The following is a 15,145-nucleotide window of genomic DNA, read 5'->3' as shown; positions in this document are numbered from 1 at the left end:
AGTGAAAATAGCCCATTCACTAAGGATCTATATTTACCCAGCAGCTGCATCTGCTGAAGCTGCCAGAAGGAGCTAATCTTAGACACCGACCCAGCCAGTGATGTGTTAGACACAGTTCAGGGGAGATCTTGGGTTTTGCCCTCCTTTACCTGAAGTTGTCCCCTCAGTGTCACCACTCTGACAAGCCCAGGAGGTCTGGTGGGCCAGGAGCACCCTGGTGCTGTCTCAGCCAGCTCAGCCTTGCACAGGAGACCCTCAGCCTCACTGAATTGCACTCTAGCATGGGATATATCCACTCCTCATCTCTCTCCTGAAGAATAGCATCTCATCATATCTGGTTATTGGGGTTTTTTCATAAAACTCACACAAGAAGCCAAGAAAAGAAAATTATTTACTGCAATTACAAATCCCAATTAATAACCCTACACTGGACACTTTCTTGATCAGCCTGACGTGACTACAATTCCTGCATGCACCTTCCTTGTCCTAAAATTTTGTATGGGAAGGAGTGATCCTGCTGCATCCCTTAGGATGCTTTCCATGTATCCTCACTGTCATGGCTTAATCCCAGCTGGTAATTAAGTGCTGCACAGCCTGTCATTCACTCCCCCTGCACCCTCCTCACCCCCCTAAAAGAAAAGGTAAACAGGTAAACCTCGTGTGAGATAAGAACAGTTTAATATTTGAAACAAAAGATGATGATGATAATGATAATGATAATAATAATAGTAACAGAACCCAAGAGAAACAAGTAATGCACAATACAATTACCACCCACTGACTGATGCCCAGCCCATCTCCAAACAGCAATTGGCCCCCTCCTGGGTAACCTACACAGTTTTATATACTGGGAATGGTATTCTTTGGTATGGAATATCCCTCTGGCCAGTTCAGGTGAGCTCTCCTGGCCATGCTGCTTCCCAGCTTTTTGTGCAATCCCTCGTTAGCAGAGATTGAGACACTGGTGAGTCCCTGACTTAGGGTGAGAACTTTGAGCAAGAGCCAAAACATCAGGGTGGTATCAACATTGCTCTCATCCTAAATCAGAAAACACAGCACTGTAGCAGCTACTAAGGAAGCAAAAAAACTCTCAGCCAACACCAGGACATTCACCTGCTCCCATGTCGTGTTGGGGCTGTTGCCCACTTAGGAACACACTTAATAACTGATTTAGTCCATTGATCATTGGAAATCAGTGGCTGTATCCTTGTCAGATCTGGGGGACACAATACCTGGGCTGCTTCCCCAAGCCTTGAAGCTGGTCCAGCTGCTGTGCAAAGTCACTGAAACCAGTGGAGACCCCAGAGCAGGTTTGGGACCAGCACAGTGCCCTTTCCCTGGGTGAACCACGAACCTGAGAGATGCCAGAGACCCACCAATGCGTCAGAGCTCCTCTGGGAAGGGATGGGCTGTAGCTGCATTTTAACAGCAGCACCTTGTGATGCACAGAACATGGAGGCAAAAGTCAGGTGGCAGCACAGCAAAAAGGAAAACAACCCGGGGCTCAAGGGAGATTAAAGGAGAGGGAGGGGGGTGGTGGAAATCCCAGCTGGGAGCACAACAACACAGGATTAAACTTGGGATAGAGCAGAGCTAATGCAGAGGGAGGGCAGAGGGGAGGGTTGGGGTGTCCAGCCCCAGATGTCAAGGGAGCAGAGAAAGATTTCTGAAGTTCAACCCAGTTCAAAGATCAGCACCCGGTGTTTGATCCCGTCACAGATGAGCAGCACAGCAGAAGATCTTATGATGTGAGCTCTGAAAACAGCCTGTGATTATTTTCCTGCTATATTGGTACCTCCCAGATGGTGCTGGAACCACACCAGTACAAAAGGGCTTCATACCAGTATAGCTCCCTCCCTCTTCCCGCTTATGCAGATGATCATCATGGCAATTTTTATAAATACATCCCTGCCAGGGTAAGGGGTTATGTGGCTTTAAATACACCAAGAATAGTGGCTAATATCTCTGCATAAGCTTAATTAAATCATTAATTAAATCTGTGCCATCACTGAGTGTCAGCCCGCCCGGAGGATCCACAGTAAACGATAAAACAGATTCATGTACAAGTTTTACTATAGGTATAAATGATTAGAGCTGCTCTGCTTGCCCATGTCTGCTAAAAATAATTTGCTTCTTTGTGAGCTCCGTGGGAAGAGATGGAGCTGGAGTGGCCATCTGGGGACCCGTGGGGCTTCCTAGACCTCCATAGGCATGCAAGAAGGACACAAGACCTGCTGGAGAACTCAGCTGTTCTGGATCATCAGCTCAGGTTGACGACTCAGCTCTGGATCATCAGCTCAGATTGAACTGCTGTTGCTCTAGACTTCATCATGGGTGTGTTGAATCAGAAGATCTCAGCAGGAGACCCTCAATTTGCTAGAAGGTACTTGCATTTAGATGTGTTAATCCGTGAGCTGAAGCCCCTTGTTGCATTTCCTTTACTTCTCTTCTGCCTCAGACACTCTGTCTGTCACCAAGATGTGGAAAAGATGAATTTATTGATGACAAAGTGCCCAGAGACTGTGCCATTGGGGCCCATGCACATATTACAGAATCACAGAACCAATTAGGTTGGAAAAGACCTCTGAGATAGTCAAGTCCAACCCGTGACTGAACACCACCATGTCAACCAGACCATAGCACTAAGTGCCACATCCAGTCTTTCCTTAAACACCTCCAGGGATGGGGACTCCACCACCTACTGCAGGGAAAGAGAATCATCCCTCTCCCACAATCCTCAAATCTCCTTCTTTAGTGAGACTTTTTAAGTAACTTCCAGCATAGGCCTCGTATCCCATACAGAGCTGTAAACAAACAGCCCTATCTCCATTTTCCACCCCCTTCCAGACTCCTGAAAAGTGACTCTAGAGGAGAATAAAGGACAAACCCGTGCAGCAAAGCATCCCTGGGAGGGAGCTGGCTGGAGCTGGGGATGCCACAAAGCCCACATAAGACGCTCCCTTAGCGCATCTTTCCAGCTTTGACTTCACAGTCTATTTTTAGCACGCAGCCAAAGGTTTGGCAGTTTGGGAGCAGCCCCTTTAGAGCTGCCGGGAGAAAGTCTCAGCACTGCCATCCGTGACCCAGAGGGCAGGTTTGGGTGTTTGATTCACCCCGAGGCCGTTCCCCAAGCGCGGGACGGGTCTCGCGCGCGTCCCCCGCCCGTGTCACGGCAGCGACGGCTCCCGCTCCCCCCGCGGTGACTCACGAGCTGACAGACCCTTCCTGAATTACTGGGGCTGGAATTACAGCTGTTCCCCCGGGCCCCCCTCCCTTCCTCCTCGTCCTATGTGTCATATTAAAGGGTGATCGGCTTACACATGCTGCAGTATGGATTCCTTAAGCTCTGCAGCGCCGGGTCTATATATAAAGCCCTGCCCTGGAAGCTGAAGTACACAGACAGCTGCAGTAGTAGCAAGAGCTTTGCATTCCCGGTGTGCCATCGGTCTGGAAGCAAGGGAGGCTGAGAGCCCTGCTTTGAGCAAGTTTCTTTCCCAGGGGCTCAGATATATCCATAAATATATCTCTGTAAAAGAAGGACTGGGGGAAAGGACGAGCGGCCGCTCCTCGCCATGGGTTTGCCTCTTGATCAAGTGGAAGAATTGCGTCTCTACCAGCAAACTCTTCTCCAGGATGGACTCAAAGACATGTTGGACCACAATAAGTTTCTGGACTGTGTCTTGAAAGTCAAAGGGAAGGAGTTTCCCTGCCACCGGCTGGTGCTGGCAGCCTGCAGCCCGTATTTCCGAGCCATGTTCCTCTCGGACATGGAAGAGAGCAAGAAGAGGGAGATAAGTTTGGAAGACGTCGATCCGGACGTCATGGGCAAGATCCTCCACTACATCTACACCTCGGAGCTGGAGATCACGGAGCAGAACGTGCAGGACATCTTCTCCGTGGCCAACATGTTCCAGATCCCCTCCATCTTCACCGTGTGCGTGTCCTTCCTGCAGAAGAGGCTGTGCCTCAGCAACTGCCTGGCCATCTTCCGGCTGGGGCTGATGCTGGACTGTGCCCGGCTGGCCGTGGCCGCTCGGGATTTCATCTGCGACCGCTTCGCGCTGGTCTCCCGCGACGAGGAGTTCTACCAGCTCTCCCCCGACGAGCTCATCGCCATCATCTCCAGCGACTCCCTCAACGTGGAGAAAGAGGAGACCGTCTTTGAAGTGGTGATGAAGTGGGTGGGGACCAAGGACTGCGAGAGCCGGCAGAAGGCCCTGCCTGTCGTCTTCGAGAGCATCCGCTTCCGCCTCATGCCCAACGACTACATCAGGGACCACGTGGAGAAGCACAACGTGGTGAAGTCCAGCCCCGAGCTCCTCAAGAAGCTGCAGATGGTGAAGGATGCCCAGAAAGGCAAATTCACTGTGGTGAAGAAGAAGAAAGTGAAGAAAACCAGTGAAAATCAAGCGAAGGATAACGTTGTCAATGGAGCAGTAGATGAGGAGGAAGACACGGAGGAGGACGCTCTCCCTGGGATCTTAAATGACACCATGCGCTTTGGGATGTTCCTCCAGGACCTTATTTTCATGGTGAGCGACAGTGGGGCAGTGGCCTATGATCCCAATGCCAACGAGTGCTATTTTGCCTCCCTGTCCACTCAAATCCCAAAGAACCACGTCAGTCTGGTGACCAGAGAGAATCAGATCTTCATCGTTGGAGGACTGTACTACAACGAGGACAGCAAGGAGGATCCCATGAGTTCCTACTTCCTACAGGTACTACCTTTTATCTTTGTGTTGTTTCTTGGACCACTTTGGAACACCACCAGCTTTTCTGTGTTGTCAGTAATATTCCTTGTCATGTGATGTTAGAATGAAAGTTTTAAGCGAAGGAGAAGCACCTGAGTTGCTTTACTAGAGATTCCTCTTCCTGTGTTTTTAAGGCAGATCCCACTGAGGGGTGATTCTGGTAGTAGAGGAAGGAGGGTTGAAGGAGCAGGTAACAGGGACAAACTTTCCTGATCCAAATCCTGAATAGGGCACTGTTTAGAGCAGAGAATTTGGTCCAGCCCTGCTTACCATGGGGCACCTGGAGTAGAAGGTTAGTCACACAAGGTCTGTGTTCTGCTTTGTATCCCTTGCATTCCCTGGTCATGAAACCCCTGGAAAACCCAAGAGTGATTCTGCCAGGTACCAGAAAACAGGAGCAGCAGCAGATACAGCCATGGAGCAAACACCCCAAGCACACAGGTTGTGCCCCTGCCTGCCAACATGTGCCCCATTTCTAGTGCTGCTCTTGCCCCTGGGGGTGGGTTTGTTCCAGCTCTCTCTGCACCTTGGCCATTTCCATCCTGTGAGGGAGAAACCACAGTGTGATGTCTTTTGGGCTCTTCCTCCCATACCTAGAAATCCTTCTTTTCTTCTCCATGTCTCACATCTTTTGGGAAAAAAATAACATGTCCAGGCAGAAAGGGTAAAATGAGGGTAGTTCCCAAGCTGAGACATCCGGCCTTGATCCCTCCCTTGCCTTGTTGCGTGGATAGGTCTGTCCATCTTCATCATGTGTGCAGGGACAGGCTTGTCCTCACCTGGAGAGGGTCAGGAGGCTGTGAAATAAGCTGGAGCAGGGTGAAACCTGTGAAATAAGAAGCCAACAGGAAGAACTCCCATCCCTAGAAAGCAGGATGGAGTGGGAAGGCTGTGGGAGTGCCAGGGATGTGCTGTTTGAGTCACAGCCCTTCACACTGGGCAGTGGATGATGACAGAGGTGTGACCAACTCCATCTGTGCAGAAAAGGTAGATGGGCTGCTTTGTATTCAGCCCAACCCTGTTCCTGAAGATCAATATTCCACCAGTCTGGTTGTTGCCCAGGCAAGGTATTTCCTTGGAGCAGTGAAGGTCCACCTTGTCCTGGGTTATTTCAGCACAACTGAAAAAAGCAGGTCAAGGGAAGGGATTTTTTCTTTCCCTTCAGTCACGCGCTTGTGAGGCCACATCTGGCTGCTGTGTCCAGTGTGGGGCTCTCCAGCATGCAGGAGACACTGAGGTACTGGAATGGGTCAGCAGAGGCCACCAAGATGAGCAGGGCTGCAGAGGAGGAGGCAGAAAAAGAGGCTGAGCCTTGTGTGATGATCCTGGAGAAGGGAGAGGGAAGATCTCACTGGTGTCTGCAGCTCCCAATTTTGAGGAGACACGGAGGAGTGTTCCATACTCTCCTTGGATTTGCACAAAGGTGGGACAAGAGGCATTGGCCACTGGGCGCAGGAAGTGAAATATCAGCTTGCTGTGAGGAAAAATCTTCCCAAGGGGGGTGGAGTGGTACTGGAGCAGGGTCCAGAGAGGTCACAGAATCTCCATAGAATCATTGAATGGCCTGGGTTGGAAGGGACCTCAAAGATCATCCAGTTCCAACCCCCTTGCCTTGGGCAGGGACACCTTCCACTAGACCAGGTTGCTCCAAGCCCCGTCCAACCTGGCCTTGGACACTTCCAGTGGGGCAACATCCTTGGAAACACTTCATGTTTGGTAGCAAAAATCCCTGGTGAATCCCACTCTAACCCCAAAACTGAGCCTGCTTGAACATGGGGGCTGGATGAAAGACCCTTGGAAGTCCATTCAACCCGAAGTACTCCGTGATTCTAAACTGCCAACAGCAGGATTTCTACATTCAGCTCCCAGTTTACCACTGACTCAGTGGCAGAGGCTTTGGGCATCATGGGGGCATTTTTAGCTCCTTCCACACAAGAAGGGGACAGTGGTCCCTTCACACCTCACTGTGGTATCAGTTTTTGGGAGAGTCCTGGGCTTGGAGAGTGCCATCAGTTTGCAAAGGTGTCATTTATTGCATCAGTGTCATTATGTAGCTCGTGGTTCCTGTGTAAGGGTCTTTTGAGACTTTTTTTCCAGCTGAAATGACAGATGTAGACAGGCACAAACCCTTGAACCACTGTGGAGCAGCTCCCTACACCTTCTGACTGTTTCTGTCCTCCCCAGTTTCACATTCCTCCCCCTGAAGCCAGGACTGCCAGTTCAGGGATAGTTTAGATTTAAGGACAGGCACCAAAATATAAAAATGCTGATAAATCCCAGGGGCCTTGCAGATTTTGGCAGGAGCAAAACGATTCCATTGACATCTCAGATTGAAAAGGGTGTCCTTTCTTTGTCATTTCCAAGATTTATGACTTGTAAACAATGCTGAGCCCATCAAGAAGGAGGAACTATCCTGATGGCTGAGCTGCTTGGGTTTGCACTATAAATAACACAAATGTGGACAACAGCTTCAAAGGAGACCAAAAACCACAGGCACCCAGCTGAGGCCGAGCTTTGGAGCCAACCCATCAGGCTGAAGCTCTTTGGCCTGAGCCCACAGCAAACAGTGCTCCAGGCAGTGCAGCATCACAGCTTCATCTTGCAGAGTCCCACAGATTTGGCTGCAAGGCATCCCTCCCTGCTCTGCTACCAAGCTGCATTAAAAATTTCTGCCCCAGTTTACGGTTCCCATCAAACCACAGCACTCAGAGAGCCCTTTCATATTTTTTTTTTCTGGTGGGAGGTGAGGCAATGATCTGCAGATGTCCAAGGATCTAGTGAACTGATCCAGCAGCACTGTATGGATCAGCTCTCTCATCTATCAGATGGCTCTGACACACTGTAGCTGTGTTGCCAACACTGTTGACACCACGCTGTTGCCTGGCAGAGATGGAAGATATCAGGGTGAAATACCATGGAATGCCCTACTACTGAAAAGGTTTGGACAAAATTTCTAGAATTGAAGTGTTTCAGCTTCTTCAGTCCCAGGAACTGTCCATTATAGGTCCAACATGGAATTCTTTCACCCAAAGATGAACCAAACTTGTTCCAAGTTCCAAGTTTGAAGAGGAGGCTCAGGGCAGACCTCATTGCTCTCTAAAACTCCCTGACAGGAGGTTGTAGCCAGGTGGGGGTCAGGCTCTTCTCCCAGTGGACCAGCAACAGGACAAGAGGAGATGATCCCAAGCTGTGCCAGAGGAGGTTCAGGTTTGACATCAGGAGGAATTTCTTCCTGGAAAGGGTGGTCAGGAATTGGAAGGGGCTGCCCAGGGAGGTGGTGGAGTCCCCATCCCTGTAGGTGTCCAAGGAAGGACTGGACGTGGCACTCAGTACTCTGGGCTGGGGGACAAGGTGGAGATGGGTCACAGGTTGGACTCTGTGGTCTCAGAGGTCTTTTCCAACCTTGATGATTCTGTGATTCTATAAAGTCAAGGCTTTGGTAAATAGAGCAGAACAAGTTCATGCTGGTCTCTCTCTTGCCATAAAAAAATATATCACGTGGTACAAGACTTGGGTTTGCTCCAAGATCTCCCATCCTGCCCCAGGTGGAAGGGCACAGGCACACTGTGCCATGGGGTGACCAAGCAGCCCCTGGGGATGGACTTTGCCCTCAGCCTGTGGACCCTGGCTTTTGCTAAGCAGAGGGGCTGGGTGATCACACACTAATGGCCATATGTTCCCTTCCAGTACGACCATCTGGACGCAGACTGGCTGGGGATGCCCCCCCTGCCCTCCCCTCGCTGCCTCTTCGGCCTGGGAGAGGCGGAAAACTCCATTTTTGTGGTCGGAGGGAAAGAACTGAAGGAGGGGGAGAAGACCCTGGACTCTGTGCTGTGCTACGACCGGCTGTGAGTGCCCACGGGCGGGGAGGGAGGGGGTTTGGAGGAGAAGGTGAACCAGCTGCCTGAAAAATGACTCCAGGTCTCCAGGGGTCAAAAGGTTTTGGAGGCAGGGCTTGAACTCTTTATCTCAATACTGGGACCACTGGGACTGTCTTGAGCTGTGCCCTGGGGCCTGGAGCTGTCACACTCCAGCTGCTCCTCTTATTGTGATTGAACCTCCTGGAGATGGAAGCTTTAATGGGGATGTTATGATATCAGGGAGTGATATCAGTAGATGCTCATGTGAAGCCTGTACAGGAGGAGTTTTCCCTTCTGCTCTTGAAGGTTCAGTGGCATTCTATGGGATCTCACCAGGAGTGGTTTGAACGGGAAAGCTGGTTTTTAAAATGTTCAGATGTGGCACTGAACGGCTCAACCTGATTGATGTCAGGTTTAATATCCGCTTATTTTTGGACAATGGGCTCTAATCCACGCTGGGTCATGAGCTTTATTAAAAGGCACCATCCTGTTCTGCTCTCAAGAGACAGAAACATCCAAAGCCTGCCCCAACAGGAGGAGTAGGAGGCGTCAACAAGTCTTTATTTCATCTATATTTAGATGTGTGTGCTCCTAACTCTGTTTTTTAGGCAGAGGTTTGAAGCCACCTTCATTCCCACAGAAAGGGGCATTTATCTGCCCCTGCAGGCTCTGTGAAAGGGTGTGTCTGCCCCTGCTAAGTGCTCAGGGGGTGGTTTGAATATCCATTTGAAGCTGGTGGAGATGTGATCGGCACCACTTTATCTCTAGTATTCTTTGGTTGATATTATTCTGGCATTGTTTTGATTGGCAGCAGCTGAACATGAGCCCACGTGTGCCCAAAAGGTGGGCAAAAAGGCCAGTTGTGTTCAGTTTTGGGTCCCTCGTGACAAGAAAGATTGAGGTGCTGGAGCATGTTCAGAGAAGGGAACGGAGCTGGGGAGGGGTCTGGAGCACAGGTCTGATGAGGAGCAGCTAAGGGGGCTGAGGGTGTCTAGACTGGAGAAAAGGAGGTTCAGGAGGGACCTTCTTGCTCTGCACAGATCCCTGACAGGAGGGGGGAGCCAGGTGAGGGTCGGGCTCTGCTCCCAGGGAACAAGTGACACTATGACAGCAAATGGCCTCAAGTTGCACCAGGGGAACTTTAGATCGGATATTAAGGAAAATTTCTGCACTAAAATAGTGGCCAGGCACTGGAACAGGCTGCCCAGGGCAGTGGTGGAGTCACCATCCCTGGAGGGATTTAAAAAGCATGGTGATGTGTCACTTGGGGACATGGTTTAGGGGTGGACTTGGTTTTAAATTTTTCCCATCATGCAACTGGTAACGCTTGTAAATGAGGTGAGGTCCTGGGAAAAGTGGAGATGCGTGTCCACAAAGCTCAAGAGGAAGGAATACAGCAGAAAACAATAATTACCATAAATATTCTGCATATTTTATTTCCTTTTTTTTTTTTCCCAAGGACCACAAAATTTACTGGATGAGCCTTATCTCACTGAATTCTGTCTCATGATGTGTTTTTTTGGGGTTGTTCTGTGCAGAGCCAGAAGTCAGACTTGACGATCTTTGTGTGGGTCCCTTCCAGATCAGAATATTCCATGATTCTATGGAAACCTCATATTTTTGAGGCTGACTCAGGAGCTGTGCTCCCATCTGAGTGGTGAAAGTGCCACTGTAGTGCTGTAGTGTCACCCACCAAGCCACAAATCCTTTTGCCTCCCACCTTTCTCTGATCCAGGTCCTTCAAGTGGGGTGAAGCTGATCCCCTCCCCTACGCGGTCTATGGTCATGCTGTGGTGTCACACAAGGACCTTGTCTACGTCATCGGGGGCAAAGGAAGTGACAAGTAAGTCAAAAAAGCAAGAGGAATTCAAGGATTCACCTCCTGAAGGAGTGGGGGTGCAGAGCACGAGTTGGTACCTCCCCAACATGGGTTAAGGAGGATGGGGGTGTGTGTGAGATGTGGATCCTTCACTCCCAGCTCACCTCTGTGCCTGCCTGCAGGCCTTCACGAGCCCCACAGGGGCATCAGGGAGATGACAGTGTCCTGGCAGGAGAGGGAATGTGTTGTCCCATTCCTGGCCAGGCTGGGTGGTGCTTTATGCAAACCTGGTCTGGTGGGAGGTGTCCCTCCCCATGGCTGGGGGGTTGGAATGAGATGAGCTTTAAAGATCCTTCCAATTTAAACTATTTTATGATCTAGGATCCTCTTTGCTCACAAAAAAAAATAAAAATGTCTCACTGGAGAGCAAGAAACCCCTTCACATTAAAGGTCTCCTCTCTTGGACCTGTGGAGCAGAGTGGTCCCAGGAGTCAAATCCAGAGGTGTACTTGCAACAGGAGTGAAAAACCTCATCCAGCCTGCCCCACATCCTGCCCTCCTGCAGGCTCAAGCAGGAGAAGCCTCTCTTGGGGAGCATTGCAGGGCAGGAGTGTGACCATTTGCAGGGCAAACATGCCATAATTCGGGACAAATAGGAAGGATTGTGGTCTGAAAGGTGTGAACGTGCCTCTACTCACCCCTCACACCACCAGTCTGGGGACAGGGATGTTACTGATGATATTTCACAGCATCAGGGTGGATCAGGAGCACTGGAACACTGTCTGAGTGGCTGTGTGTGAGCTCCTGAGGGGCTCTTGGCTACCTGGACCCATATCCAGGGTTGTGAGCACATGTGGATCTTTCAGGACTCCCACCCAAAGTGGGCACAGCAGGAGGGGATATGTTACACACACGAGTGATGACTCCAGGCATGGACACCCCAAGTGTCCTCCATTTGTGCTGATGTGGAGCAAAACCCTCTCTAGAGACCCCACGTTCTTTCCAGCAGACACCCCAAAACTCCTGCAGGGCAAAACCCACCCCTTGGCGGGCGATTGACGCTCTTTTTCCCCTCTCACCTTTCTCCAGGAAGTGCCTGAAGAAGATGTGTGTCTACAACCCATCCAAGTTTGAGTGGAAGGACATGGCTCCCATGAAAACTGCCCGTTCCTTGTTCGGGGCCACCGTGCACAAGGACAAAATCTACGTGGCCGCCGGTGTGACCGACTCCGGCTTGACCAACTCGGTGGAAGTCTATGACATTGCCACCAACAAGTAGGTCCCGAGCACACCTTGGGGTGTGGTTACACCAGGAGCAGCTGCAGGTGTACATTGACCAACTTACAGCTGTTCTGGAGTCTGCCTGTGACTGCTGATTCCAGTTCCTCCAGTCTGTGTGTCATGGCAGGGGAGCTGGAAATAGATAATCTTTAAGGTCCCCTCCAAACCAAACCAGGGTCTAGGATTCCTCAGAGAGCTGGGCATCACCAGTGTCACTGTGGTTGGACTGTGGATCATCTCAGGCTCATCTTTAAAGTGGTTTCACCAACTGGTGCCATCCCTGCAGGGCTGTAGCTTCCTCCTGGCAGCTTTACCCAACGCAATAAACTCTCTGATTTTGGGTGGCTCTTGCAGCACTGGGACATTCTCCCAGCACTGGGACATTCTGCTCCATTCCCAATGTGCTTCACAGGCCATGTGCTCAATGCACAATGAAGCTGAACCATGATGATGGAAACAGCTGTCCCTAAAACCAGCCAGGGTATGATCCCATCCCATGCAGACCTGCACAAGTTAACCTGTGAACCCAGTTGTTGATTCCTGATTTGTGGGGGTAGCCAGGCTGCTCTAACATGTCCCCTCTCCTGATGTGGCAGGTGGGACACGTTCACAGAGTTCCCCCAGGAGCGCAGCTCCGTCAGCCTGGTCAGCCTGTCTGGGGTGCTCTACCTGCTCGGAGGGTTCGCCACAGTGGAGACGGAGTCGGGAGAGCTGGTGCCAACGGAGCTCAACGATGTTTGGAGGTGATGGTCTTCCCCAGGGCTGTCCAAGGGAGCATGGGAGGGACGTTAGTGATGGAACAGATGGTTTCTGTCTTTCTGGGTGCCGTCAATGTGAGACGGAGGTTGTGACCCCAGCACAAGGCTGCAGGCTCAGCGTGGGGTCTCTGGGTGGGGAGTTTGCCCTGTCCTGTGCTGGAGGGCATACTGGGGAGCTCAGTGATCTCTCCCAGCCTCAAACAGCAACATACCAGGGAAAACTCTTCCTTTGGCTTTGTTGCTGAGTTGACATTTCGCCTGGAGGTGGTCCCAGCCTCCCCTTTGGTGTGGAGCAGCATCTGTGCGATGCATCCTCTCCCTGGGAACAGCCAGTGCTGGGGCTGGGGAGCAGATAGTCCTGGCTGGGAAGCAGATAGTGTTACATGTGAGCAGAGAAGAGGGCAGGAAGCACTCTGTGACAGCTGCTCACACAGCATTAGCTGCTCCTGTCCCTCACATCGGTGCTGCAGCACCCTCAGCAGGAACCCGCTGTCCTTCACAGTGGATGTTCCATCTTGGTGCCATCAAAACATTTCCAAATGAAAAAAATACCCTCTTCCCTGTGAGACCAGGTGCTGCATATACAAACCAGGGCTGAAAGTCCCCACGTAGCCCCCACAAGATTCCTGTGGCCAAATAATGCCTGTGGGATGTCACACCCTGCACCGGGGCTCCCGCCACTGCAGAGAGCAGCTGAAAGGAGGGAGAGGAGACACTTTCCTCACTGTAACTCTGTCTCTCCCCAGGTATGATGAGGAGCAGAAGAAGTGGGAAGGGGTTCTCCGGGAGATCCAGTACGCCTCCGGCGCCACATTCCTCCCCGTGCGCCTCAATGTCTTGCGTCTAACAAAGATGTAGGGATTTGTCATTTTTCCATGGGGGGGAGTCTGGGGCAAGGAGGGATGGGGGGGAGAGAGGTGATGTTTATCAGGGATGTGGCGTCTGGATGCTGTGTAGGACATTGCATCTGTGATTGGGACTTTTTTACTTGGATGGGAAACGGGGAAACGATCCTGAAGCTCTGTGGGAATTTGAAGATGCTCTCAAGGTAATTAGAGGAGGGATCTGGAGCCTGGAAGGAGCTGGGAGAGGCTGAGAAAAACAGAGCAATGAGTTGTTCCTGTCTCTGTAGACAGGACAAATGGAAGTTTCAATTCCTTCTTCATGTTTTTCCCCATCTTTTCCCTGTTACACCTCCCTTACCAGGCAGAAAGCAGGTCCCAATGGACTCAGTTAACATTCCCCAGGGAAAAGGACCTATAAAATATTTCCCCATCTAAGCTGTGAGCACAGTGCTAGAGCCCCCCTTGGAGAGGAGAAGGAAGGGTCAAAGTCAAGTGGTACAGGAGAGACCCGGGTGGAATTTGATGAGTCCCCGAGTGATGAGGGTTGTTGGGATGAGACAGTTAAAAGGAACGAGCATGTGAGCAGCAGAAATGCTCTGAAAGTTGCAATGAGAAGAAAACAGTCAAGTAATCTTAGTTCCTTGCCTTCACTTTAACTTTGGAGTGAAGAGAGGCCGGGAGCTGAGTCTGTAGGAGGGGAGGAGTCGTGCAAGTAGTAGGGTGGGAGAGGGGGAGAGATGGGCAGGGGAGGCCCTGTGTGCTCATCTCCAACCTTTTGCCTTCCTCATCTTCAATCCCAGATCACAATGTCCTCACCTGTGGGTGGACAAGTGCTGGTTTTTTAGGGAAAGGTTTTATATTTTTGCTGTTTCTCTCTTCTTTTTAATGGTCAAACTTTTTTTTTTTTTTAAAGAGTATTTCACTTTGCAGATGTGTTTGGCTCAAAGAGAGCTTCCTACAAGTGAAAAATGCATATTTATCTTAAAGTTATCCATAATGATGTTTTGATAGAAACACTACTGTACTGGCAGCAGGACAAAGATCTGCTAGAGCAAAGATCTCCTGATGCCCACACCACCTGATCAGTGGTTCATTTGAAAATAAATGTGACTATTTCAAAAGAAGCCCCCTGTGTTTGTATGTTGGGAGAGCTGAAACTGAACGTTCACAGCAACCAAAGACCAAACAAAAGTTGTGATGAACACACCCAGCCCCATCTCTTGTTGTGCTTATTTTCCCCCATTTGAAAGCTGAAACTTTAGCTTTGTATCCTTAAAGGTCTTTTTTATGGATACAAGGACTAGTAGCTTACCTAGGACTGGAAGGCAGTTGGATATCTACAGAGACAGACTGAGAGGAAACATCCTCAAATTGTGCCAGGTTTAAATTGGGTATCAGGGGAAAAAATTTCACAGAAAAGGTTGTAAAGCATTGAAACAGGCTGCCCAGGGAAGTGGTGGAGTCACCATCCCTGGAAGTGTTCAAAAAATACTTGGATATGGCACTTCAGGACATGGATTAATGGTGAACATGGTTGTGGTGTTGGGCTGATGACGATGATCTTAAAGGTCTTTTCCAACCTTAATGATTCCATGATACTATGATCTCATGATACCATGAACAGGGGTGATAATCAATAATAAAAATAAATTAAAAAAAAAAAAAGAACTAATACAAACCTTTCAAAATAATTCCCTCAAAGTGGTATGAAAATTCTAGTGTTACAAATCATACCTGGCTCATTCAACTGGCTCAAAACGTAGGCATGGAGAAACTAAAACATGTTTGGAAGGAAAGAGAAGTAAAGCGACCAGAGAGAGCCTTGTCCTGG

At 50.1% G+C, this 15,145-nt stretch overlaps 1 protein-coding gene across 1 annotated transcript; it reads left to right on the top strand.

Moving 5' to 3' along the window:
* Positions 1-3,572: 3,572 nt before the first annotated feature.
* KLHL40 (kelch like family member 40) lies at positions 3,573-13,327 on the top strand. The gene is made up of 6 exons (XM_027743367.2): positions 3,573-4,718; positions 8,439-8,599; positions 10,347-10,454; positions 11,520-11,705; positions 12,308-12,454; positions 13,216-13,327. Exons 1-6 carry the CDS (start codon positions 3,573-3,575, stop codon positions 13,325-13,327), a joined length of 1,860 nt encoding a protein of 619 aa, XP_027599168.1.
* Positions 13,328-15,145: the final 1,818 nt, after the last annotated feature.

This window comes from Pipra filicauda, unplaced genomic scaffold (genome assembly GCF_003945595.2).
Source record: "Pipra filicauda isolate LSUMZ 115617 unplaced genomic scaffold, ASM394559v2 scaffold269_size1075953_pilon, whole genome shotgun sequence".
Lineage (NCBI taxonomy): Eukaryota > Metazoa > Chordata > Aves > Passeriformes > Pipridae > Pipra > Pipra filicauda.
The sequence above is the reverse complement of the archived record's forward strand: the minus strand, read 5'-3'. Positions and strand labels throughout refer to the sequence as shown.

Coding starts and splice junctions, on each gene's coding strand:
- KLHL40 (XM_027743367.2), top strand. CDS start 3,573: ATGGGTTTGCCTCTTGATCAAGTGGAAGAATTGCGTCTCTACCAGCAA. Junction 8,600..10,346: donor GTGCTGTGCTACGACCGGCT/GTGAGTGCCCAC, acceptor TCTCTGATCCAG/GTCCTTCAAGTGGGGTGAAG. Junction 11,706..12,307: donor TATGACATTGCCACCAACAA/GTAGGTCCCGAG, acceptor CTGATGTGGCAG/GTGGGACACGTTCACAGAGT.